General features: G+C 45.3%; 1 protein-coding gene across 4 annotated transcripts in view; it reads left to right on the top strand.

Annotated features, from left to right (window-relative positions):
* The window catches only part of HMCN1 (hemicentin 1), a 298,745-nt gene that overhangs the window by 153,849 nt on the left and 118,490 nt on the right, over positions 1-26,406 (top strand). For all 4 annotated transcript variants that reach the window (XR_014512480.1, XM_083445251.1, XM_083445252.1 and 1 more), the window contains 12 exons: positions 592-761; positions 1,208-1,362; positions 3,492-3,615; positions 5,642-5,743; positions 8,635-8,811; positions 11,030-11,181; positions 13,509-13,632; positions 15,587-15,762; positions 19,606-19,702; positions 22,561-22,683; positions 23,948-24,109; positions 25,313-25,594. Coding sequence is in view for 3 of the 4 variants with exons in the window: in XM_083445251.1 (XP_083301377.1) it covers positions 592-761; positions 1,208-1,362; positions 3,492-3,615; positions 5,642-5,743; positions 8,635-8,811; positions 11,030-11,181; positions 13,509-13,632; positions 15,587-15,762; positions 19,606-19,702; positions 22,561-22,683; positions 23,948-24,109; positions 25,313-25,594 (1,844 nt within the window). In the remaining variant the exon portion in view is untranslated. The remainder of the gene's footprint in view (positions 1-591; positions 762-1,207; positions 1,363-3,491; positions 3,616-5,641; positions 5,744-8,634; positions 8,812-11,029; positions 11,182-13,508; positions 13,633-15,586; positions 15,763-19,605; positions 19,703-22,560; positions 22,684-23,947; positions 24,110-25,312; positions 25,595-26,406) is intronic.

The raw sequence follows: 26,406 nt of genomic DNA, 5'->3' as shown, positions 1-26,406 counted from the left end.
CACTGAACCTTTAGAGTATCATTCATTCCCAAGATTCCAGTGCCCATTCACTGTTTTCTTCCCTTCCATTGTTTACCTTCCTACAAGAATCCACTTTCCTTCTTTTTCTCTGTCCCTGGTTTCCCATGAATGTAACGGTTTCCCATGCTTTACTTGGCCGATACAACTTGTGTTAGCGTAAGGAAGAGAAGCTCATAGATGTGCGCCTCAAGATCAAACCCGTACTGTGGATGGCCATATATACATTTAGAAATGGAGAGCATTCTCTCTAGTTCAGGGTATTTGAGGTCAGTGGCCAAGATGGAAGCTGGAGAACTTGGGAAATCTGGAACCCAGAGCTTGGAGTTCACTGGGCGAGTCAGAGAGCAGACTCCTTCCACTTCTACAGGCTTGGCCAATGCAGAAACTTCATTGTTCGCCAGTCTCGGGGGTGGAGGTAGCATGCCCATATTCTCTTAGGCAGCTGGAGGGTTGGGAGACCTGAACAAACACAATCTATAGTAGTTCATTGGGTGAAGTGTCAGACTCTGAATGAAGCTCAGCCTCCGTAGCCTAGCTTATACAAATGAGACCTGCTTTTTAATCCACCAGGTGGTTGAAAAATGGCCAGCCTATCGAAGGGGGAATCGGATATAAGATCTTACTAAACGGACGCAAGCTTCTCATCTCGCGGACTGAAGTCTCGGATACTGGCCATTACCAGTGCGTAGCAACAAACAAGGCAGGCGAAAACAAAAAGGAATTTGATGTGACGGTGCATGGTGCGTTGTTTCTCCAGGAAAGAAAATTGGGGGTGGGGTGGGGGAGAGGGAATGTCTCTGAATATATTTCCTTATCAAACAGCCTTAAATGTGTTGCGGTTTCGCTCAATGTAGAGCACCAGAATTTCAGGATTCTAAATTGCCTTGTGCTGCTCACAAAAGAAGTAGAGGGGAAGGCATTCACTTTTGTAGCAGTCTTTGTTTACCTGTCTTGCTCCATGTCTTGCTCTAGATCTTATGGAATGGGATGGTGAGAATCAACACATTGCTGCCTTTTTAACAAGGGAATTAAACAACCAATTGCCATTTTCAGTGGTAGCTGAATGTTTTAACATATTGTAAGAATTTGAAAGAGATCCTTTCCCACTGTCTTGATAACTGTGTGCAGGTTTATAGCACCTGGATTGTGTTGTTCCTGCATAACACTCTGTGTTGATTTTTTGTAGTTCCTCCAACAATAAAATCGACTGGGCTCCCTGAGAGATCTGTAGTGATACACAAACCAGTAACCTTGCAGTGCATTGCCAATGGCATACCCATCCCTTCCATCACTTGGTTGAAAGACAGTCGGCCTGTAAATACAGCGAGAGCAAATATCCGGGTACGTATCACGATTTCAGTAATCCACAGCATTAAATGATTGCCACGCCAGTTTCCAGGAGAACAGAGGCACCCAACAAGCAAGGTGGTTGCACATAATTTTGTTGGTGCAGGAATGTATAAACATTTGAGTTGCACCCTCATCGTTCAGCCTGGACACTGAGGTCCAGCTCCAAGGGCCTTCTGGTGGTTCCCTCACTGCAAGAAGTGAGGTTACAGGGGAGCAGACAGAGGGCCTTCTCAGTAGTGGCACCCACCCTGTGGAATGCCCTCCCGTCAGATGTCAAGGAAATAGGCAGCTATCTTATTTTTAAAAGACATCTGAAGGCAGCCCTGTTTAGGGAAGCTTTTAATATTTAATGCTGTATTGTTTTTAACACTCGATTGGGAGCTGCCCAAAGTGGCTGGGGAAACTCAGCCAGATGGGCGGGGTATAAATAATATATTATTATTATTATTATTATTATTATTATTATTATTATTATTACTTATGGGATTCTTCAGCAGAAAGGTGCAGGGGGTGGAGAATATTGTTCTGATATTGTGCTGCTTTATCAGCCCAAGTGTTTTAGACCCTTCAAATTCACAGTTTCCCATTTGCCCTGCCACCTCCTGCTCCTGGCCTTTCCAGAGGCTTAAAAATGGAACATCATTAACAGTAGCATCCCAAGTGGTGGGGCCGGTCCATGGAGCCACCGGCGCATCACCAGGGTCACTGCTGCATGCCTGGGCAGAGACAGGGCAAAGCAGCAGCAGGTTCACGGGACTTCACAGGTGCACTAACAGGAATGCCAGGTTGGCCAACAGTGTTTCTGTGCAGCCCTGAACTTGCCACGGGAGCAGGAACCCCATTGACAAGAGAGCGACTCAAGAAAAAGTCCCTACCGGAGAAGAATGGCAGATGAAGTTGATGGATTATGCCAAAATGGCTGAAATGACCGGAAGAGTCAGAAATCAGGAAGACCAGAATCTTAACAAGGAATGGGGGGAATTTATAGCCTACCTTAGACCATTGTAAAAAGTTAAAATCATTAGTAGGGTTGGAATAACATTTGTAGTTTAATCGTGAATTTTGGACACAGTGGGGAGGTAAAATATTTGGATTATCATAAAAGATGCAGGAGGAAAGGATTAACAGTAGGATCCACAAAGGGGAGGATGGAAGTCCAGGAGATTCCTTGGAATCTTGTTTTTATGATTTTTATGATTTATGTTTGATGTAACTCCGTAAAATTTTAATTTGAAAAAACAAATAAATAGATTTTGTAATTGGCAAGAGAGCAACTCTGTTGTGCCACACGCTCTGCTGCTGCTCATTGCTATAATTTAAACGTAAAACCTGCTTCCCAAGTGTACCTTAGTTCTGTTTAATATGCCAGTAGCTTAAAACCCCCAGGCTTTTTTCCTAGGTCAGTTGAAATGAAGGGAGGGGAAGCAGAGCTCTACAGGGGATAAGAAGAAGAAAGAATCACAAAGTGGAATGTTGTCTTTGGTAATCCTCATAATGGGACGCGGGTGGCGCTGTGGGTTAAACCACAGAGCCTAGGACTTGCCGATCAGAAGGTCAGCGGTTCGAATCCCCATGACGGGATGAGCTCCCGTTGCTCAGTCCATAGCAGTTCAAAAGCACGTAAAATTACAAGTAGATAAATAGGTACCGCTCTGGCAGGAAGGTAAACGGCGTTTCTATGCGCTGCTCTGGTTCGCCAGAAGCGGCTTAGTCATGCTGGCCACATGACCCGGAAGCTGGACGCCGGCTCCCTCGGCCAATAAAGCGAGATGAGCACCGCAACCCCAGAGTCGGTCACTACTGGACCTAATGGTCAGGGGTCCCTTTACCTTTACCTAATCCTCATAACGGGCCAAGATTAGAAAACAAGCACACAAAACAATGCCCTAATCATTCACCTAAGACCAAGCATGCAAATGAATTGCATTTATACTTTATGCATGATTTATTCCAGCTGCTGAACTGGAACTTTAGCAGTGGGATTTTGGATTTTTAAATCCAAAAATCCAGAAGTAAGCACCCTGAATATAATTGTCATTTGGAAGGAGAGCTGATAATATGCATATGCTGTTGGAAATCTCTGTGGATGCTTGTTTTTTCTTTTTCCCGTTCTGGAGCAGCTGGAGTCCTCCGGACGCATCCTGCAGATCGCCAAGGCTTTGATGGAAGATGCTGGGAGATACACCTGTGTGGCAACAAATGCAGCTGGCGAAGCCCAACAACATGTCCGACTGCATGTGTATGGTAATGGTTTTCCCGACATGGAACGTAGCCTACTGGTTATGCTAGGTCCACAAATGCATGCTCCACATACTTGCTCCTGCTCAGCTCTTGTTCTTTCGCAAACGTTTTAGGTGTTTGTGATAGCATCTAGCAGCTCCCATCATTTTTACAACACGCCCTTTCCTTCTTGTTATCTTTGCAAGCATTCGTTTTTCAGAGGAGTCCCCAGTATTGTGATTCGAGGACCCGTCCCCCGCTTGGGAATAATAAAAACACGTGGACACGGCATATTAGGTTAATGGGCTAGAAAAGACCACAACTTTTATTGATTACAGCATGTGAGAGGTACTGGCTTAGGCATTGGACAACAGCAAATATTGACTCCACCCACTCGGAGAGGGGTGAGTCAGACGGGGGTTAACCACCAGTAGGGGGAGCCTGTTGATGCAAATACAGCTGTAAGCTCTCCCCTGATGTCACCGGGGGTCGTGCCATGGCCCCCCGCCACACAGGGCATCGGACAGGATCCACGACTGCTGGATTCCTTTAACGGAATACCCAAAAGTGAAGGGGTAGGCGATGGCCACACCTTGCCCTTCCACACACCAACAGCACATTCCAGTGCCCAACCACCAAATACAGAGAAAGTTGTGACGATTGCTACAAGGTAGGCGAAAAAAACCAAGAGGCTGGTGCCAATTTGCGAGTTGGAAAAAACTCCTACCAGGCCCCCTGAGCAACCAGGGCGACCAAGCATAGGTCCATAGCAAGATCAAGCAAACACCTATGCACTAAAGGGAGTGGTGGGTGGGTGACGCGAGGAAAACGGCAGCGGAATGGGGAGAAGAGCTGGCGCGGCCGCATTTGAGCAGCTAAACCATGCCCCCTGAGCGGCCACCTGATTGGGCGCCCTTCTGGGAGGCGTGGCGCGCCAGCATCAATGGGAGGGCAGGGGCCGGAACGCCCCCTGCGTAGCGCGGGAATCAGTTCCCGCTCACAATCCCTCCCCTCCGGAAGGAGAAGAGGCTTTGTGGAGGAAATGATTGGTCGCATGTGAGTCTGGTGATTCGGGGCCAGCTTTGATGAGAAGATTTCTGCACACAGCATTGTGGCAAGGGAGTTTTACCCATCACCAGGGGTGACTTCCACAGATACCCTCAAATGGGGTGTCAGGGACCGGTAGGATGCTGATGACTGGGCACTGGGGAAGGCAGGCTGGGTACTAACTCAGGAGAGGGGTCTGTGATTTGTGGGGAACTGTAACATCCAGGAGGCAAGAGTCGGAGGCAGTGGAAGCTTCAGAGCTGGAGGGTGGAGCACAGGATGGGTTGGAAGAAGAGGAGGCAGGTCAGGCAAGTGAAGGGACAGCTGCTTCCCCACCTTCTCCTGCATCACTGTCCTCCAGAACCAGGAGGGGACTGAAAAGGGATGAGCAGAGGACGTTCCCATTGAGGCATAGTCTCCAGTCGCAAGTGCACAGCCCATTGGGGGAAGGTACATAAACTGGTGGTCTCCAGAGCGTGGACCTGATGCTAGGTTGGTGTGTGTAGCTATCAAGAGCTGTAGAAGCTACCGTAAGTGGTATCTTTAACAATAAACAGTTAACTACCTGCCGTGTGCATTCCCTTGACGTGGGAACAGATGTGCCTAGGGATGGCAGAAGGGAATTATAAATACCATACTTTCTTTCCGTTCTCACATCTACTACATTCCTTGTCCTGTGCTCCCTCTGTTTGTGTGGTGTGAGGTACCACAACACCTGAAACATCCCAGAGAAGAATTGAAAACCACTTAGGTATCTCCATATTCTGGTTTAAGAAATATGTATGCCTCTTCTGCATGAGGTCTGGAGAGTGTTAGCACAAGAATGGGCCTTCTCTATATTGCCTCCCCAATTGTGGAATGCTCTCCCAATGGAGATTTTCCTGGAGCCTTCATTATATATGTGTTGATAATGTCACAGAAACTGGATAAGCACAGAAGAAACCTTCATTTATGTGAGGTTGAACAACCAAGATGATAATCTTTTTATCCTTTTCTTTCCCAGAGCCACCCAGTTTGAAGGATGCAGGAAAGATGATAAACGAGACTGTGGTTTTGAACAATCCAATACAGCTGGAGTGCAAAGCATCTGGAAATCCTTTGCCAGGTAGATACGCACTCAGAAGTTATTGCTCGTAATTTTTAAAAAAAAAAAAATTGGGTGAGCGGGAGGAGAGTTGCTGTATTTCAGGATTCACCTTACCCTAAAGTAGCTCCATGAAACATAATGGGATTTCTCTTTCAGTAGATGTTTTGTGTAGCTCATGTGCTGGAAACCCATCTGTGTTGTCCTGGGTGGGATTCGACTAAGTTGTTGCAGGCACAAAGCAAGGTCCATTTGTGCAGCAAACCCCCTTCCCACATCTTCTAAATCTGCTCTGCAGGACTGGGGAAACCCCAGAACGGTTGTGTGTGGAACAGGGGGAAACCCCCTTGCACGAGTGGCCCTTGTATTCTGCAATCATACCCCTCTTAGCGCAATGTTGAATCCCATCCAGTGTTTGTTGCGGGAACATTTCTGGTACTGGTTTGGCTGAGTTGCCGGGAATGTACAGAATGTTCACGAACACTCCACATGCTTGGAAAGCAAAGGGTTTGCCATTCAACGTTCCTTGGAAAATGGGCAGAAGTAGTTTTGCGAGGCAGCCGGAGGGCTGGGAAGGGTGCAGATATTGCTTGCTGCATTAAGTGTGCTGCATCGACTGAGGTGTTTCGGCCATGCATGGACAGATGGTGCAATCAGCTTCCCCTCAGAGCATCCTCGTTGCTACGAATTGGGGATGGGTCTTGCTCATTATCTGGAGCATTCTTTTTAAGTTACTGTCTACTTCTCTGCGACAAAAAGAGCCTTCGGGGTGGATTTGCTGACTAACCACATGACATGTACAAGGCTGCTTCTGACATTGCGAAATCGGTTGCAGAGACTCCAGGAGTGAGGCTGAAGAAAGAAATTGGCTGCTTTTGAAGCGGCTCCCTTGATTGCCTTGGCAGAGGCGACATTCTAAACTCTTGGACTGGACTGAATTTGCCTTGGGGCTGGCTCTGCTTTTGCTGGCTCCTGCTTCCTTTATCATTCCTTCTCACCCCGTAAATGTAGAAACAGATTTTCAGGATGAGCTTGTTTACATATGTTTGCGTGTCGCTGGATCACTCAACACTTGGCCATTTGTGAACTGGCCTTGGGCCCATCCGGACTGATGCTTTCTTGCGGGTACATGCAGGCGCATGTCGTTGACACATTAATAGTGCATCTGAAGTGGGTTTATACTGGATTGTCCACACGGCACCCCGTTTGCTGTGGGAGATTGCATCCACATTTTAATTCCACCCATTCCATTGTCTGTGCTCCTATTGTTTTTAAGTCCCCCACTTCTCTTTGCAATGACAAACCTAGACAAAAGCAGAGGCATCACCTTGCCAACAAAGGTCCGTATAGTTAAAGCTATGGTTTTCCCAGTAGTGATGTATGGAAGTGAGAGCTGGACCATAAAGAAGGCTGATTACCGAAGAATTGATGCTTTTGAATTATGGTGCTGGAGGAGACTCTTGAGAGTCCCATGGACTGCAAGAAGATCAAACCTATCCATTCTTAAGGAAATCGGCCCTGAGTGCTCACTGGAAGAACAGATCCTGAAGCTGAGGCTCCAATACTTTGGCCACCTCATGAGAAGAGAAGACTCCCTGGAAAAGACCCTGGTGTTGGGGAAGATGGAGGGCACAAGGAGAAGGGGATGACAGAGGACAAGATGGTTGGACAGTGTTCTTGAAGCTACGAACATGAGTTTGACCAAACTGCGGGAGGCAGTGGAAGACAGGAGTGCCTGGTGTTCTCTGGTCCATGGGGTCACAAAGATTCGGACACGACTAAACGACTAAACAACAACAACAACAACTTCTGTTCGAGCAAAACTTAGATGTGCTTTGATGCCATGCCACCATATTTTCATGTGTACATTTTTATGTTTAGTATTGATAAAATTTCAGGTGCTTTATAACTGTCAAATAAAAAATCCTAAGTAGTGTGGGCTGTTGTAGGGATGTTATTCCAAAGCATATTGTTATGGGGGTGGGGGATAAGCAAGTGACCAGTGAGGAGAACAATAACAGGCCACAGACTGCTTGAATATGCAACCTGATGGGCAGTTATTGGGCAGTATCCCTCTAACTCATCCTTTTAGCTCAAGGGTTTCCGCTGGGGTGCAACAGGACTTTCTCCCCTTTCTTTTGCCCTGCACCATCTCCAAATCTGTTCCAGAGAGTTGGAAGGAGCCCCTATAATAGATTTAGGGGGCAAGGGGTTGGGAAGTTCTATTTCACAAGTAGAAATCCTAGTATTGATGGGACCGTGACTTAGTGTTGCTTCGGATGTAGCCCTGTGTCCTAATTAGGGCTGGGTTTTCAACACTGTGCTATATATCACCACCTAAGCATTCTGATATGCCAATATATTACAATGTCTGAAATAAGGATGGAGCTAGGTAGAGGCGTTGGCTGATTTCCCGATTTCTCCTGCATCGTGATTTGGGCCGGCGCCTGCTCTCGTAATTCTCGAGAGCTGAGTCAGCAGAGTTAACAGGAGCTGCAGAAATCGAGAGAAGCGTTGGCTGGCTTGACCAGTTTTCCAACGTTGGGATTTTTACATAGCACGCAGTCACACGCACATCATGCCAGGTCCAAAATTATTAAACCGATATCACAATATGGACTTCAAACTGGTCGATATATTGCCCAGCCCTAGTCCTAACACTGAGCTTGTTTGCATTTCAAAAGTGAGAAGGAATTCCTTAATTTTTTCCCCACCCGCCCACTGCCTTTGCTTTTCCGCATTTGCCATCCGAGACGGAGGCACTCTGTTTTATTTTTGTGCATGAGTGGCATTTGAACATAACAGGTAGGCCTTTCCTCGCCCTTCCAAGGAGCTTTTGAGTATTAGATAAATTCAGAGCAGTGAGTTCTAGACCCCTCTCACCAGCCTCTTTTACTTAATTCCCTCTGCAGTCATCACGTGGTACAAAGATAACCACCCTCTCACCAACACTGCCAGCGTCAGCTTCTTGAACAGAGGGCAGGTTTTGCAGATTGATGGCGCCCACATCTCCGACACTGGCATTTATAAATGTGTTGTGGCGAATGCAGCAGGAATAGCCGAGCTGTTCTACAGCCTCCAGGTTCACGGTAAATATTTCTTCTCATAAAAAAAGGACTGCTCGAGGGGGGAAACACCTCTCCGCATTTCATCTGTTCTTTTCATGTTTTATTTTGTGCACTTAATAGCTTCCAGGTACTCGTTAAAATCGTTTCCCAGGAGAAAACTCGGGGAAGATTTAGTCCAGAGCTCAGTTCTGTAGCACCGGCAAAACTTAAAAATGGGAGAACACTCCGTTCTGAAGTCTTTCCTCAACAGAACTGTGCAGTGTAGTCGTGTCTGGAAGACAGATCTCAATGTTGCCTTTTCAGCAAACTGAAGTGTTTATTTCATTGTTGCTAGTCTTTCACTCAAGTAGCCGTCAACCTTTTCAGACCCTTGAGACACCTTTAACCGCTTCCAACAACGTGTTGTTGTTTTTTAAAAAAAAATTCCAAAAAAAAATTGTTTTCTTATAGTCTGGCCAAATCAGATGCAACTACAGAACACAGGTTTTTACTTGGGTGCAAAAAATTCATACATATTTAAATGCACAAGCCAAGGTGTTCTTCCCTTTGTGTGCAAAGAGAGAAAATTTAAATTTATGTTCTCCTTGGTTTCCTTGCCACAATCTTTGTGTGTCTGGGGAATACAAACCCTAGTTTGTCTTGGTAATTGCTCAGCCCCTTTACCCTTGTTATTAAGCCTCTTTCTTTACAAAAAAAAGTATTACAAACATACCTTGGAAGTCGGAATGGAATCCATTCCGGAGGTCCATTCGACTTCCAAAATGTTTGACTTCCAAGGCGTAGCTTCCAGTTGGCTGCAGGAGCACCCTGCAGCCAATCAGAAGCTGCGCCGGTTATTCGGCTTCTTAAAATCAATCGAAAACCGGAACAATCACTTCCAGTTTTCAGTCGTTCAGGAGCTGAAACATTTAAGTTTACAGGCGTTCGGCTTCCTAGGTTCCTCTATAATTTGCAGCACTTGTTACTTTATCATGCAAAAATATTGCACAATCATGAAAAAACATTTATGATGAGGATGATTATTACTACTGCTACTACTAGACATGTCTGTCCTGTCCTCCAATGCCCATGAATCAGGTTGGCATACAACACTTTTAATATCAGAAAATCATATTGATATCAGAAAATGAAAGCTTGGATTAAAGTTCAATAGCAGTGCAGCAGCAGAGGACGAGACCACAGAGAATATGTGCCTATTAACATCATCAGACACTTAGCAAGGCAAAAGACCACCAGAGCAAAAAATGTCTTCACCTGTCAGCAAAAGCTAGGAAGAAAATTTTTTTAAATACAAAAAACCCAAACTGATTAGCTGTCAATCAAATGAGTAATGCTTGTACAGTAATAATGACAACAATCATTTATTACTTATACTCTGCCCATTCAACTAGTTTGACCCAGCAACTCTGGGCAGCTTCCAACTTAATATAAAAACACAGTAAGACATACATTAAAAGCTTCCTGATACAGGGCTGCCTTCAGAAGTTGTCAGCTACTATGCTACTTCTGCAGGATTAGTGCTATATCATTCTTGTTATTGTTATTTCTTTGCTCCTAAAGCACTAATGGAAAGTCGCTCTTAAAAAAAGCCCCATTAGACAGCTATTCTTGCATATGTTTGAAAGATGGGCTTGCAAGTGCACTGCTAAAATTTGGCATGCTGGCTTGTAGGAGTCAGATTCTCCCTCTGAGCTAAACAGAAACTGTGTTCAGTTGCTTTTAATATTAATTGATTTATAATGACTTGGGAGCAGCACATTTCCTTTTCAGCTGCTGTGGCCCAAGACACAGCCAACAGCCGTTAACTCCACCCAACTATTAAGTGCAAGAAATGTTTGGCGCCAGGGATATTATATAGCAGTGGTGTCCAAACTTTCTTCAGAGAGGGCCAGATTTGATGAAGTGAAGGGCCATGAGGGCCGACCAAAGTTGTTTACCTTTTCTTAGGATTGAAGTTATTGAGCTTTTTTTATGATTTTACCCCAGGAAATAAACTACCACAGGGGCCATATTAAACTGACCGGCAAGGCCAGTTTAGGCCCCCGAAACTGACTTTGGACATGCATGTTATATACCATTCTAAGCCCAAACTTGGGGAGAGGGTGGGGAGACAGATGGAAAAAGGCTAAGGAACCACCAAAGTTTAATCCCATTCAGAAAACACAGACTCACACGCATCTGAAAAAGGTAAAGATGGGACTTTCGAACACTTAATTCTTCTTCTTCCTCTTCTTGTCAGTTTCACCCTCCATTTCTGGCAACAACGAAATGGTAACTGTTGTGGTTAATAATCCGGTTCGACTGGAATGTGAAGCTCGTGGGATCCCTGTTCCCATTCTGACCTGGTTGAAAGATGGTAGCCCTGTTTCTAGTTTCTCAAATGGACTCCAGGTACTTTGATGCTACTGTTGAGGGTTCCAGGACTATTTAAACTAGCTTATTTAATGAAATTGGTGGCCTGAGCTTTTCGGTGGCAGTCAAGGGGCTTCCCCAAATCCCACGCTGAAAGTGACCCTGTGATTACTGCTTAGCATGGTCTGTTTGTAGCATTCTCCACTTTTCTGCACCTTTGTTTGCGGCACCAAAAAATGAGTGCTCTGTGGAAAGCCACATTACAGCTGAGACAATGGGAGGTGAATGGCTCAGGACCGCAATACCTTAAGGCCCGGAAGGTGGCAACACGAGAACGGGGCCTTCTCTGCAGTGGCTCCCCATCTGTGGAATGCTCTCCCCAGGGAAGTTCACCTGGCACCTTCACTGTAACCTTTAGGCGCCAGGCAAAAACGTTCCTTTTTAACCAGGCCTTTGGTTGATCAGATTTACATCCAATACCCTCTTAAAATGTTTGCGTTGGGGTTTTTTTGGAGGGGGGCTGTTGGCTTGTTTTTATTTTTATTACATATTTTATGGTTTTATATCTTGATTTTATGCTGTGAACCGCCCTGAGACCCCCAGGTATGGGGCGGAAAATAAATTCAAAATAATAATAATGGGAAATTGTTCCATGCTTCCATGTTAGGACTTGGTTAAAGCATGGCAGAATGTGACACATGCAAACCAGGCCAGCTCTCAGGGATTGCCATTTCAAGGAGTGTTTTGGCCTTAGTCCCCGCACCTGGGAGTCCAGACTGGAGTTTAACAGGATACCCATATTCCCACGGAGGGGCAGGTAGAGATTTACAACCTCCCCTGCAGCCATGCCTAGGTTATATCCGATGCCTTACCTTCCAAAGTAGTGATGATTGCTATGAGGAAGGCGAAAATCTCCCAGGTTAGCCAATTTACCTGGCGGGGAGGGGGGGGGATTCCTCCCCAGCCAGCCAACTTAGTCCATAGCAAGGTCAGATTACTCCATGTTACCCACAAAGCTGGTAGAAGCTACCACAATTGATATTAATAAGTGCAAAGTAGTAAGACAGGAACAGATATTGTAGAGATCTGTTGTAAAGATAAAACCAAACAGGATAGGAAAATTGCATTGTGTGATTGGTGCAACTTGATAGGGAGGGTGGGATTGATGCAACAATGATGTGATTGATGCAACAATGATAGGGAGGGTGGGAGCAAGATGCAAAAAATAAATAAAAGGTGTTTGCAGTGAGCCAGGTGCCTGTTTTTATCCCTGGGGAGTAGCTCTGAGTGGAGTCCTCTGTAGACCCAGTCAGGACTGCCCCCCAGAGTGAGCTCTACTCGAGTCTACATGGTCCAATCAGGCAGGCAAGCTAACTCAATTTATCTAGCCGGAGGCCAGGAACATCTCTCTCCGCCAGGAAATGTCCCAGTGCTTTGGCTGCTATGGCAGAGGGCAGGTCCTGACCGTTGCCCACTCTGGCTGGGATTGCTGGAACTTGGAAGTCCAGTGCCTGGTTTGAAATACTCTAGTTATGACTTACATACCACATAAGAGCCAGAGATTTTTCTCCCTCTCCCATTCCTTAGTAGTGGAGGCAGAAAGGGCCATCACTGTCACGCATGCTGGTGCCTGGGTCACTGTCATAATAGGTTTCCAAACACCAGGAACGGAAGGAGATTACATTCTCGCTTGTTGCAGCCAGCTAATGTGGTTCCGTTCTTGTAATGATAACCAGGGACGCAGGTGGCGCTGTGGGTTAAACCACAGATAAATAGGTACCACTCTGGCAGGAAGGTAAACGGCGTTTCCGTGCGCTGCTCTGGTTCGCCAGAAGCGGCTTAGTCCTGCTGGCCACATGACCCGGAAGCTGTACGCCAGCTCCCTCAGCCAGTAAAGCGAGATGAGCGCCACATCCACAACTGGACTTAATGGTCGGGGTCCCTTTACCTTTACCTATGCTTAGGGGACATGATGATGGAGCTCACAAGGTAGTTTTGGGGGAGAGTTTATGACACCGTCACACTTCATTTTTCTTTATTCAGTGGGAAATAATGAGGAACATGAAGAAACCTGATTTTGAATTGCAATCAGGATTGTAATTCAATATGAAAATAATCAAGCCTTTTCTGGCATTTTAGAGAAATCCCTTGGTTAGTCACTAAAAAATGAATAAATTGATATTAATAAGTGCAAAGTAGTAAGATAGGAACAGATATTGTAGAGGTCTGTTGTAAAGATAAAACCAAACAGGATAGGAAAATTGCATTGTGTGATTGATGCAACTTGATATATAATTATGTTTGTCAATTACATGCCACGATCCATGTCACTTTTTGACAATTTCACCTCTCTCTTTTTTTTTTAGATTCTTTCTGGAGGTCGTATCCTGGCACTGACAAGCGCTCAGATCAGTGACTCGGGAAGATACACGTGTGTTGCGGTTAACGCTGCAGGGGAGAAACAGAGGGATATTGATCTCAAAGTTCACGGTGAGGACTCCACTTTCCCAAGCATAAACATTGAAGGAACTGCCAGGGACTGAAATGACATATCTCTTAATGAATTAGAACAGGGATGATCACTCTGGGGCCTATGGACAACATAGTGCCCTCAGACACCTCTCTTGGTGCCCACCAAAACCTTCTGCCACTCCCATTTCTTATTTTTAAAAACTAGGAGTGTTTGGCTTGTTGGGGAAGTTGCCTGGGTTTTTATGGGGTGTGATGTTTCATTCAAATACACTGGTGCCCATAGAACAGACATTTATAAATATATTGTGGCAATTTGTTAATCAACCATTCATGTGAGAGGCAGAGAGGAACATAGCTGTCAACCGTCCCTTATTTGGCGGGAAAGTCCCTTATCCCTGCGCCGTGTCCCGCTGCTGTCCCTTATTGATGATGTCCCTTAAATTTCCCAGGTTTCAAAGGAAGCAGCTCCTATCCCTCCCTCCCTGCCGGCCAGGGAGGAGGGAGGCTCCAACTGTGTTGCTTGGCTGCGTTGCTCACCCAATAAGGAGTCTAAGAACGACTGGGGGGGGTGGAGCTTGCATGCCTTGTGCCGATCAAATTGGCCACGTTGCCTGGGGACTCGCCTTTGTTCAGCGCTTCCCAGTGGGGAAGGTGACAGTGGTTTTCCTTGCTGCATCCCCTTTGTCGCGTTTCTGGGCTTTCTGCCTTTGTCTCGGAGAGCCTCAGCAGTTGAATATACCTGTGCCCTGAAAATCCCTTATTTTGGCTGCTGATCCCTTATTTTCGAGGCTGCTGGTCCCTTATTTTCAAATTTGTAAGTTGACAGCTATGGAGAGGAAGGACCAAAAATATTTTTAACCCGAGATGGAGAGGTTAGAGAAACAAATTGGGGGAATGGGCGTGATTTGTCTACTTGGTCTTATGAAACAATTTTGATTACTGTTTAAAAGAAATAGCATTGTTGATCTACACCATTCTACAAAATGGAGCCACTTTAATCTTCTGTTTCTTGGTTAACTAAATATTTGTCTCTGGGAAAATGCTGCATGCTTTGAATGTACACCAGTCCTGTTGTTGCCTGTTTCCATCTTCCATTTGCTCACAGTTAAGGACACGCACGGTTAATTTCAAAAACTCATGTTTCTGGATGAACAGTTCAAGGATGATGGCACCAATTTACAGGATAGTTCAAAAAGAGGGAGCTAAGAGTGGCATGGACACTTTCTTTCTTTAACAAAAGGATAATAACTTCACACTAACTGGCTAATGAAATTTGCTCTCGGTTGATGAAAGAAACATCCAGATTTGCATTAAAGTCAAATTCATGATTAAGTAATAATAAGTAAAGTAACTGATTGTAGCACAATCAGGGTTCTAAATCATGTGTGCAACCTCCATGAGCCAATTTGGATATTAGCTGTTTTAGATTAATCGTTAGAAACACCAGTGTTTGGGAGAATTTTGCGGGGGTGGGGGAATCAAAATGGCCTACATTTAGAGGTTCTTTATGGGAGACTGAGAGTCAAGCTTTCAGAGTTCTTGTCAGTGCCAGATTTACGTATAAGCTAAACAAGCTGTGGCTTAGGGTCCCACTCTCTTGGGGGCCCCCAAAAAATTTAAAGGAAGAAACAACTAGATGTACACTTCCAAAATATAAGGTAAAAAACAAATAAAATAAAATGTACATGCAACAACAATGTTTCTAAATGGCTTTAGATACCTATTAGGTCCATAAATTAGCATATATTCAACAGAAAAAACAGCGCAATTTGTTGTTGACAAAGGACAGCTAGACATATAAAGGGCCCCATTACCTTCAGTAGCTTAGGGCCTCATCAAACCTAAATCCAGCCCTGGCTCTTGCCTATCCTTTGGTTCTATGACTAGGGACACCAGCTCGCTGTTTTGGGAGCGAGACTAGTTTCCTTTGCTACAGCAAAAAGAGATGACATTAAATCTTAACATGCTTCAGTTCCACCAAACATTATGGGAGAGGAACAGAATGTCTCTGTGGTTATGGGAGAAGATCTGGAGCTCCACTGCCAGAGCAATGCCATCCCCCCACCAACCTTAGAGTGGCTGAAGGATGGCCAGCCATTGCTGAAGAAACTGGGTCTCAGCATCACTGAAGATGGAAGTGTTTTGAAGGTAAGTTAAAAATAAAAGTTTTCCCCTCTCAAGTCTTTCATCCCTATGACCCCTGACACTAATGATACACAAGGCTCAACTGGCACTGTGATTCTTGACACAGAAGCTGTGCGCACATTTCCTTTTATTTGCGCTTGAAGCTGAGCACACGTGAAGCTAGCCCCAATCCATAAGTATCCTGCAGTTTCTTGAGAAAGACTGCTGCTTTCCCTCAAACCAGCTCCCATCCAATTTGAAAATGAAAGCTGCAACTGAGCTGGGGTGTGTACGCTAGAAACCTCTGTTGCACACGCGCAGTTGACAACATGTCCAGTATGAAAATGAAAGCTGCAGCTGAGCTGGGGTGTGTACACTAGAAACCTCTGTTGCACATGTGCAGTTGACAACATGGGCGCAAATGATAGATTTGTTGAATAGGCATTTAGAGGGTGGGGTTTGGGGTGTGGGAAAACAAATCAGGCTATGCTTGTTGGGTGAAGACATCCTTGCCTCCTCTCAGGTAAGTATGGCAATTGGAACATGGTGCAGAAAAATGATCTTGCTGCGTTTTAAGCAGCTAATGTATAAATAGAGTAAAGGTACCTCCAGACTGACGGGACACGGGTGGCGCTGTGGGTTAAACCACAGAGCCTAGGACTTGCCAATCAGAAGTTTGGTGGTTCGAATCCCTGCGACGGGGTGAGCTCCCGTTGCTCAGTCCCTGTTACTGCCAACCTAGCAGTTCGAAAGCACGTCAAAGTGCAAGTAGATAAATAGGTACCGCTCTGGCGGGAAGGTAAACGGTGTTTCCGTGCGCTGCTCTGGTTCGCCAGAAGCGGCTTAGTCATGCTGGCCACATGACCCAGAAGCTGTACACCGGCTCCCTTGGCCTATAGAGTGAGATGAGCGCACAACCCCAGAGTTGGTCACGACTGGACCTAATGGTCAGGGGTCGCTTTACCTTTACCTCCAGACTGGGTGCAGGGGGGATTTCAAGCCCACACCAGGAAATTTAGGTTTGTGCAATTAAAATAGATTAAGGCACTCTGTCACTCTAGTTCTGATATAGCGGACCTTTCTCAGGGAACTGGCACCCTAGGTTCTGTGACTATTGGGGAGAAGCGAGACAGGCAAAAACCGCCTGTGGAATTTTGCCAACTTACTGAATTAGTTGACTTCCTGTAGAATTACTGCAGAGGTTTAGCCTCATTAGGAGATTCTGAGCTTGCACTGAATTTTGCTCAAGGTCAGGATTTACTGACAACTTATAGATGCTTGAACCCCTCTTGAAGAACAATTCTAGTCTTACTGAACAATTTTGCTTCCCTCAATATTTTTCCACCTATGTCCACGTACAGTATACGTTTCCCTTCACTGGTTTCCCTTATTGTTTCATATCAAGTTTAATCTTCTTTTTAATCTTTAAATTTCTCCATGGTCTTGGCCACTCCTGCCTGTCTTTGTTATGCCCTCTCCCCCTTCCCCTCATTTCCTTCATTCCTCAAACACTAATCTCCTTATTAAATCTCCACTCTTGGGCTGCTTCTCATTTCCATTCCCGCTTTGTGATCCCTTCTGCATGGTACTGTCTCCCTCTAAATATTTGGCTGCTCACATCTTAGTCTCACTTTAATAAATTTTTAAGACCTCATATTTCATCTCTCATATTTCTCTTTGATGACATATTTTATTTTTCAAGAGATCCTTTCCTGCTCCTAGACTGTTGTGGTCAGAGCTGGCCCTACCATTAGGTAGAGCGAGGTGGCAGCACAGGGCAGCTGATTGTGGGTGCCCTGAAAAGGCAGAAGATGGTTTGTTTAATTTATTGTGGTTGTAATTTTATAGCCAGGGAGTGGGAGAAGCTCTGTAGGATTTCCTGCCTCAGATGCTGAAATAACTTGACTGGCCTTCTGTACTTTGTGACCCTTGAATGGGTGAAGAGGGAGGGGTATCATTTGCTCCCCCCCCCCCCAAACAGCAGAATGCATTGGATCAGCTCTGTTTATTGTATTCTTTTAACTCTTTCCCCCATCTTTTACTTTCTTATCATCCGGCGCAGAATATCCTCCCTCTGCTTCCATCTTCCGTCTTTTTGTTTCATCTCTCTTTTTTTTAAATTGTGTGCCTGCAGGCCCAGGGACTTGTGCTTTCTAAATTATTTGGTACAGTGCCTAGCGCATTTCAGATGCTTCTACAAATAATAAGTGGCGGTGGTGATGTTTTCGCTGGAGCTGAACTCTCGAAATATGCTTCTGATTTTGCTCTAATAATGCCAGGCCAAGTTCTAAGACGAGGGGGTGGCCCTCGTTTTGGCACAAGCAAACGAGGATCAAAATGGCCACAGGCAAATCACACGACTGAAGGCAGGCTGTTGGCCGGATTCAAAATCAAGCATAAATGGAAGGCAAAGACAAGAGTCTGCGTGGCTACCTTATGAGTTGCTCAGAGTAGGGAGTGCACTTTGGCGCAAAGGATTTATAAGACCTGCTGTTTGCTTGCAATGTAGACTACAGGGTTCCCTTGATCCAGAGTTTAACGTACCCAGTTTACGAGAAGATCAGAGCAGGAGGTAGCTTGGTAGAGGAGGTAAAGTGCTGGAGACCGGCTGCTGAGGAGCTTACAGAGCCTAGGACTTGATGATCAGAAGGTTGGCGGTTCGAATCCCCACAACGGGGTGAGCTCCCGTTGCTTGGTCCCTGCTCCTGCCAACCTAGCAGTTCGAAAGCACGTCAAAGTGCAAGTAGATAAATAGGTACCACTCCAGCGGGAAGGTAAACGGCGTTTCCGTGCGCTGCTCTGGTTCGCCAGAAGCGGCTTAGTCATGCTGGTCACATGACCTGGAAGCTATACGCCGGCTCCCTTGGCTAGTAAAGCGAGAGGAGCACCGCAACCCCTGTGTCTGTCACGACTGGACCTAATGGTCAGGGGTCCCTTTACCTTTACTACCTCAGTGCACTTTTGATGGTTCAAAGCACTTCACATATAACAGCTTGTTATAATCCTTAACAACAGCCCTGTTAGGTAAGCTTAGTATTATTCTCCTGCATAAATTGGGGACTGAGACTAAGTAGCCTAAAGTTAGTGGGTTTATGGTAGAGGGGAGATTTAAACCAGGAACTTCATGGTTCATAGCTTAGTCTAGCACCGGCCCTATGATGGGGCAGGGTGATGCGGTTGCCTCAGGTGGCAGATGCTGAGGTGCGGGGAGGGGACAGAGCTGTGAGTGCCCTGTAGCCTGACCTGTACCCCCGGCACTAGTCTCCTGCCCTCAAATGCAGTGGAAGATACTTTCACCAGTATTGATGTACAATTCAACTACCAGTCAAATTGGCTTCTGCGTGTGCCTTGGAAGAGGACGCCATCTTGTCCATTGCCTCAGGCAGCAAAATATCCTGAGCCAGCCCTGGCTTAGTCTCCTAGCTGTTACACTGTGTCAGCTTCTAGGTTTCATTCAGGCAAAACCTGGTGGCAAGTGTAATCAGGAGAATTTATTTCCAGCTGATGAACCATCACCAGCTCTTACTGTAATGTAATGGTAGATAGAGAATACTTTTTATCTACTGAGGTAGGAAAACAACGCTTTTCAATCAGTCTTCCCAGTCAGTAGTTGACCAATAATCTATTAAGCCCGTGAGTAAATTTGCAATTAAGGTTATACTATGTTTAGGGAAGCTTTTAATGTTTGATGGGCTATTGTATTTTAATATTTTGTTGGCAGCAGCCCAGATTGGGCAGGGTATAAATAAAATTATTATTATTATTATTATTATTATTATTATTATTATTATTATTATTTACATTGTGATGCATTCATAACTGATTGCTGGAATATTTTGTGTGTGTTTTTTTTTAAAAAATTGCTAGATTAAAGAAGTGCAAACTCAGGATACTGGACGTTATACTTGTGAAGCCACAAATGTGGCTGGAAAAACGGAAAAGAACTACAACGTCAATGTATGGGGTAAGATATGCAGCTTTTGCAATCACTTTCATAAAGAACGGAACTCTGTTAGTGAATGAAATGGGTATTCCTGGAAAACCTAGGTGCATACAGTCATGCCTTGGCTTGAGAGTTGAACGTTTCTTCTCCCGAAGGATCAAAAACTGGAAGTGAGTGTTCCGGAAGCCAAACGTCTAACGGGGCTTCTGCTGCTTCCAATTGGCTGCAGGAGCTTCCTGCAGCCAATCAGAAGCCGCGCTTTGGAAGTCAAACATTTCGGAAGTCAAACGGACTTCCGAAACGGATTCTGTTTGATTTCCATGTTATGACACTATTAGGAAAGGGGGTATGAGAAATTTGCACAATTGTGCTGCAGTTCAGGAGATTTGTTTTTCTGATATTCACTCTTGTATCTGTAGTTTACAATCCTGGGAATCTTACTATGTTATTTTAAAACAAGCTCATTTTGAGACCTCTTGGACACAGGACAAAAAAGTGAGAAAGTGTGAGAAATTCATTTTCAAACCCCTGATACTAGGATGAGTATGGGTAATTTTGCCAAGGATCCATTACCTAGTAACTAGAGCAGAATGGATCTGAAAACATTGGCCTGTTTTTCATTCTTCCAGTTTCTGCATCAGTTCCTGATTTTTTAAAAAAAGAGTACGCAAAGATTTATACACATTATTGTGCACATTTCTTCTAATATATGCTTTTTGGTATGCAGTTTTCCCTGATGTATGCACTTTTGGAAGCATCTCCCCTGAGTGTAGTTCATAGTGTGCATATTTTTGTGTGCACTTTCCCCTAATAAATGCATTTTTGTATGCTCTTTGGGCTGGAGAACTGTATCATAATATTCATGGAAGCATTGTTTCTCCAAAGATGGATTGCAAATTTCTCGCACAGATTTTTCTCACATCCCTATTTATGCTATGCAACCCCCCAGAATAAGTTAAAGCAAGCTCTGATTGCCTGAAGGTTGAAACATTACGCACTGGACTGGTGGTGGCATCTAGTGGTTGATTCCAAGTTTCACTTTTTATGTCAGTTTGGATTTTCCAGTTGCCTATGGTTTGCCAGTGTGTCAGAACATACGGTTAGGAAAAACGCAAACTTTCCCTTGTTATCTTTCATGGCAGCTATGCAAATAAATCTTTACACAAGTTGCACTGACTCTTAAGATCTATCAACTCTGTGTCCAGGGCAGCTGTCCACCAGCTCCATCTGGTACACAGGCTGAGACCCTACCTGCCCACAGACAGTCTTGCCAGAGTGGTGCATGCTCTAGTTACCTCCTGCTTGGATTATTGCAATGCGCTGTATGTGGGGCTCCCTTTGAAGGTGACCTGGAAACTATAATAAATCCAGAATGCAGCAGCTAGACTGGTGACAGAGAGTGGCCATCAAGACCATATAACACCAGTCCTGAAAGACCAACATTGGCTCCCAGTACGTTTCCAAACACAATTCAAAGTGTTGGTGCTGACCTTTAAAGCCCTAAACAGCCTCGGCCCAGTATACCTGAAGGGGTGTCTCCACCCCCATCATTTAGCCCGGATGCTGAGGTTCAGCTCTGAGGGCCTTCTGGTTGTTCCCTCACTGCGAGGTTGCAGGGAGCCAGTCTGAGGGCCTTCTTGGTAGTGGCACCCATCAGATGTCAAGGAAATAGAGAACTATCTAACTTTTAGAAGACATCTGAAGGCAGCCCTGTTTGTTGGCTATTTGCAGTATGGTAGCGCTGCAGAGAGCTTGCTGGGGAGACCATGCATTAAAAAGGGACTCAAAAATAACTTAAACAAGGTTTTAATAAGAAAAACAAAAACTCCATTTACACTAAATACATCAACAACAAACCAGACCCAACCACCAACCCACCCCCCAGGGAAATGGGAGAGCTAGGTGCTGCTCCTTATATACTACACCCAATCGCTGACACAGCTTAATCAATACAACCCAGCAGCACCTGCTATGTTTCACAGCTGTAAAGCTGGGTCTCGTTATTTTGCTCTGGCCCTTGCTCTGGCCCCTTAAAGACATACACAACTGGTGGAACAATGATAAACCTTTACATTTAAAGAAACCATTCAACACTGTTTAGGGAATTTTTTAATGTTTGCTGTTTTATTATTTTTTTATATTCTGTTGTTTTATTGTGTTTTTTATATTCTGTTATTATTGTCCAGCATCACTGAGAGGGCACCAGGTTAGCTACACCCCTGATCTAGATGTTCTTACAAGCTAAATCCTCTTCCTTCAAAATCATTATACCATAGATCTGCCTGTGAAAACCATCTGTAAGTGATGGTTTAGAAACATATTCTTTGCTTGCACACAGGATCCAGAAGCAACGTTGGACAGCCTTTTGGTGTTGCAAATCCAGGAAATTTGTGCGTCTGATTTAGTATTGGCCCATTTCCCCAGAGCTATCTCCATTTCCAAAAGCTGGCAGAATTCAGCAGGGTTTAAGGCTTTGCTTCTGGGAGACTTAGTGGTATTACAGTACTGGTTTGAAGTACGAGAAACTGAAATAAGAAGTAGAAATTGGTGCAATGCAAGTAAGGCTTTAACTGCTGCCAGCACTGAAGCTTTTAATTCTCTTTACTATTTCAAACACCGAAAGAGTTGAAGAGGTTCAAACAGAAATGTTTCGTTCCTGTTTTGTACGTTCTCGGGAATAGTTTGAACAAATGGAAGGTATTCAGTTCTGTATCCTGTTCGCCCCGTGAGGAATTCAGTACTTGAAAGAAGGCTCTGTGTGGGTCTGACTTTGCTTCTTCTGTTGGTTCTTACAGTGGCCCAGTGTTGGGTGCCTTTTATTACTCAATAATTTTGTAAGTTACAGATCACCAGCTATTTCTGACATTTCCCCACTTTAGTGCCAGCCAGTATTTATAGTTCAGACACGCTTACTCGTCTGACGGTAATTGAAGGAAACCTCATCAGTATGATATGCGAGTCCAGTGGAATTCCACCCCCGGCCCTCAGCTGGAGAAAGAATGGTAAGCAACTGCTATGGGTGAGGGCTTTCCTTAGGAGCTAGCTGTTCCCTACACCAGTGTGGTGTAGTGGTTAAGAGCGGTAGTCTCGTAATCTGGGGAACCGGGTTCGCGTCTCCGCTCCTCCACATGCAGCTGCTGGGTGACCTTGGGCCAGTCACACTTCTTTGAAGTCTCTCAGCCCCACTCACCTCACAGAGTGTTAGTTGTGGGGGAGGAAGGGAAAGGAGAATGTTAGCCGCTTTGAGACTCCTTAAAGGGAGTGAAAGGCGGGATATCAAATCCAAACTCTTCTTCTTCTTCTCTTTATCTCATTGGTTTGCAAAGCTTTCCCTGCAACCCTCCCCTCTTCACCTAGCCCCCTACATGTGCATGGTCACCCCCACCCCATACATTGAAAGCATGTGGCTCCCCCAAATAAACCTGGTAACTGTAGCTCGTTGAGGGTGTGGGAAATCGTAGCTCTGTAAGAGGCAAACAGGATTATTTGGGGGAAGCCATGCTCTTTAAATGTGTTTTAAGTGCGTGGGGTGAATGTGACGAGTACTTTCTGTATAGCCAGCAGTGATTGATACAGATTTGAACGTTTGCTTCTAAAACCTCATTTGCTTTAATGGAAGGCGCATTAAAATTAAATTGTTCCTTCTTTGTTTAAGCTGAGTTAGGCTGAGGCATGGAATCCTTGGACCCATTAATGTAATGAATCCTGCCCTTAACTTTTCTCTTTCTTCCTTTGTCTGCTTTCCTCCTCCAGTCCTAGTAGGACAAGAGGCAAGCTTGATACAGTATAATACTGCCGACTTCTAACCCATCATGCTTCCTACTTGACCTCTGACCACGAGGACCAGTTTTTATGGAGGCAAAATTTCAAGACTGTAGACCTAAATCCACAGTGAAATGGAGGTGAATGATACCACTTAGGCCCTCCAGCTGTCTTGGGACTACAACTCCCATCATCCCTAGCTAACAGGACCAGTGGTCAGGGATGATGGGAATTGTAATCCCAAAGCAGCTGGACTGGAGGGCCAAGTTTGGCCATCACTGACTTAGGCAGAACGCCTGTTGATTTCTATAAACATAGTGACACCTGTGCCCAGCACTCATTGGCTATATGGGAGTAAGGTTCAATGTTTGTGACCGTGTTGGATTATGGCTGATCTAGCCCAGCAGGAAATATGACTGGAATACAATCCGTGTCAAAGAACCCTGAACCATGTGCCTCATCCTATGCTCTGTATTTTTATCTGAAATAATGTTTCTCTTGTAGGTTCTCCACTGCTGGCTGACCCTACAGGTAGGGTCAGAGTGTTATCTGGAGGAAGGCAGTTGCAAATTTCCATTGCTGAGAAATCAGATGCCGCTTCCTATGCGTGTATGGCTTCAAATGTTGCTGGAATAGCAAAGAAGGAGTATAACTTGGTGGTATATGGTAGGTCAACATGTCAAATTGCTTGTGGCCGTTCATTGGTTTGGAAGCGATTACCGTTGATGAGTAAAGCAGGGCTTGCAATCAAAGAACAAGAATGGAACAGGCGATTATCTAGTTCAACCCTCTGTTCTGCAGCAAGACCACAAAGTGGTCTCTGGAGTCTCCGCTTGTAAATATCAGTTTACCTTATCCACATTAGATTAATAAGAAGCCATGGTGGTTTTGCCAAAACTTTGGGGCCAAGCTAAACATACTGTGGGAGATCCGTGATTGGATCTCCCACTGCCTTTCGTCTCTTGCTGAAAACGGCAGCAGAGGGGGTTTGGTTTGGGCTTGCAGGGGGAGAGTTTTAACTCTTGGCTCCAGTACTGCAGCCATGATTGATTCTGAGCTTGATTAGCTGTGGGACCAGTAGTGGAGAGGGGGTTGTGGGGGCGGCACTGACCTGACCTCCCAGCACCAGAGTTGCTACTGCTTCCTGGGACATAGCGCGGGCGATGCTGTGGTCTAAACCACTGAGCCTCTTGGGCTTGCCGATCGGAATGCCGGCGGTTCGAATCCCCACGATGGAGTGAGCTCCCGTTGCTCTGTCCCAGCTCCTGCCAACCTAGCAGTTCGAAAGCACACCAGTGCAAATAGATCAATAGGTACTGCTGCGGCAGAAAGGTAAACGGTGTTTCTGTGCGCTCTGGTTTCCCTTGCGCCAGAAGTGGTCTAGTTCTGCTGGCTACATGACCTGGAAAGCTGTCTGCGGACAAACGCCGGCTCCCTCGGCCTGAAAGCAAGATGAGCACCGCGACCCCATAGTCGCCTTTGACTGGACTTAACCGTCCAGGGGTCCTTTGCCTTTTACCTTTTACTGAGAGGGGCAAGGCAATGGGGAGGTCCACCTTGTGCAATTAATTTGGCAGGTGCATTAGCTCCACCTATGCATTTGAATTAGTGCTGACCTCCGCAGTGCTGACTCCGCAGTTAATAATAGCCTGGAGGGTAGGATTGGCATGGGGTAAAGGCTTAAGCTCTTCCTTTTCCTATGCAATGCCCCTACACAGGAATCCACCCCCTGCCCTCTCTGCATTCTGCAAAAGAAAACAAGACATTGGGCGGTTGCAGTCACAGATTTTCTGCATTGCATTTAGTTTTGTTCTCGGAAGCTGAACTCTTTGTGCTAAGTCTGGAATGTTGTTTTGTTTCTCTGAATAGTTCGTCCAACTATATTGGGCAGCGACAGCCAACAGTCGGATGTAACTGTGACTCGAGGGAATGATATTTCATTAGAATGCAAGGCAGAAGGTATTCCGGTGCCAGCTGTCACCTGGATGAAGGATGGCCGTCCATTGGTCAGTGGGAGAGGAGTGGAAATACTGAACGAAGGACATCGTCTGTGGCTTAAAAACTCTCAGGTGTCAGACACTGGCCGCTATGTGTGCATTGCTGTGAATGTGGCAGGACTGACTGACAGGAAATATGACTTAAGCATTCACGGTAAGCAAGGGAAATGTGTGCAACAGAAGAGATGCATGTTTGGGGCCAAATCAACAATTCCACTCTGTTTTACAGTGCTGGCCCAACATTGCACAGTGGAACCTTGGTTCTCGAACCTCTCAGTTGACGAACGTTTCAGAACCCGAATGCCCCAAACCCGGAAATAAATGCTTCCGTTTTGGAACGCGCCTTGGAAGTCAAACGTCTTCCACTGCGTGTTTTTCAATTTTCTCAATTGAATTTGTTGACAGCCCTTTCCGCCTCAGTTTTTGAATGTTTCGGAAGTCAAACGGTCTTCTGGAACGGATTACGTTCAAAAACCAAGGTTCCACTGTACTGTAAATTAACTGATAATTCCCCAATCTTGAAAATTTCCCCCTAGTGCTCCTCATACTGGCCTCCTGCTAAAAGTATGAGCACCTCAGATTGTCTCTTCCTTAGCCATAAAACGGGAGGTCCATGTTGTTCTCCTTAGAACTGCTTCTAATGTTACAAGGAAATTGTGTCAAGAGGAAATGTTGGGTGGCTTGTGCTTCTTTCCCCCACACTTCTGGGTCCCTTTCAAAGGGGATGTGTGTATTTTCCCACTAAGACATGTGTGTTGTGTTCTCATAGAAGGAAGGCATGTTTGTTCCCTTTCTCCCACCTGCCTTTCAGCTGTCCTTGTGTCAAGAGAGACAAGAAAGTTCCTTGTCTCTCCCTGAGAAGGAAGGGAAACTGCTGTGAGCTCATCCAAGCCCCCAGATTTGGGGCATGCATATTATGAGCATATTGCCCCACTGAGGAAATTTCTGAGCACTAGCCGCCAAAAG

Source organism: Podarcis tiliguerta, assembly GCF_965153285.1.
Source record: "Podarcis tiliguerta genome assembly, chromosome: 6".
Lineage (NCBI taxonomy): Eukaryota > Metazoa > Chordata > Lepidosauria > Squamata > Lacertidae > Podarcis > Podarcis tiliguerta.
This window is presented reverse-complemented; position numbering and strand designations above follow the sequence as displayed.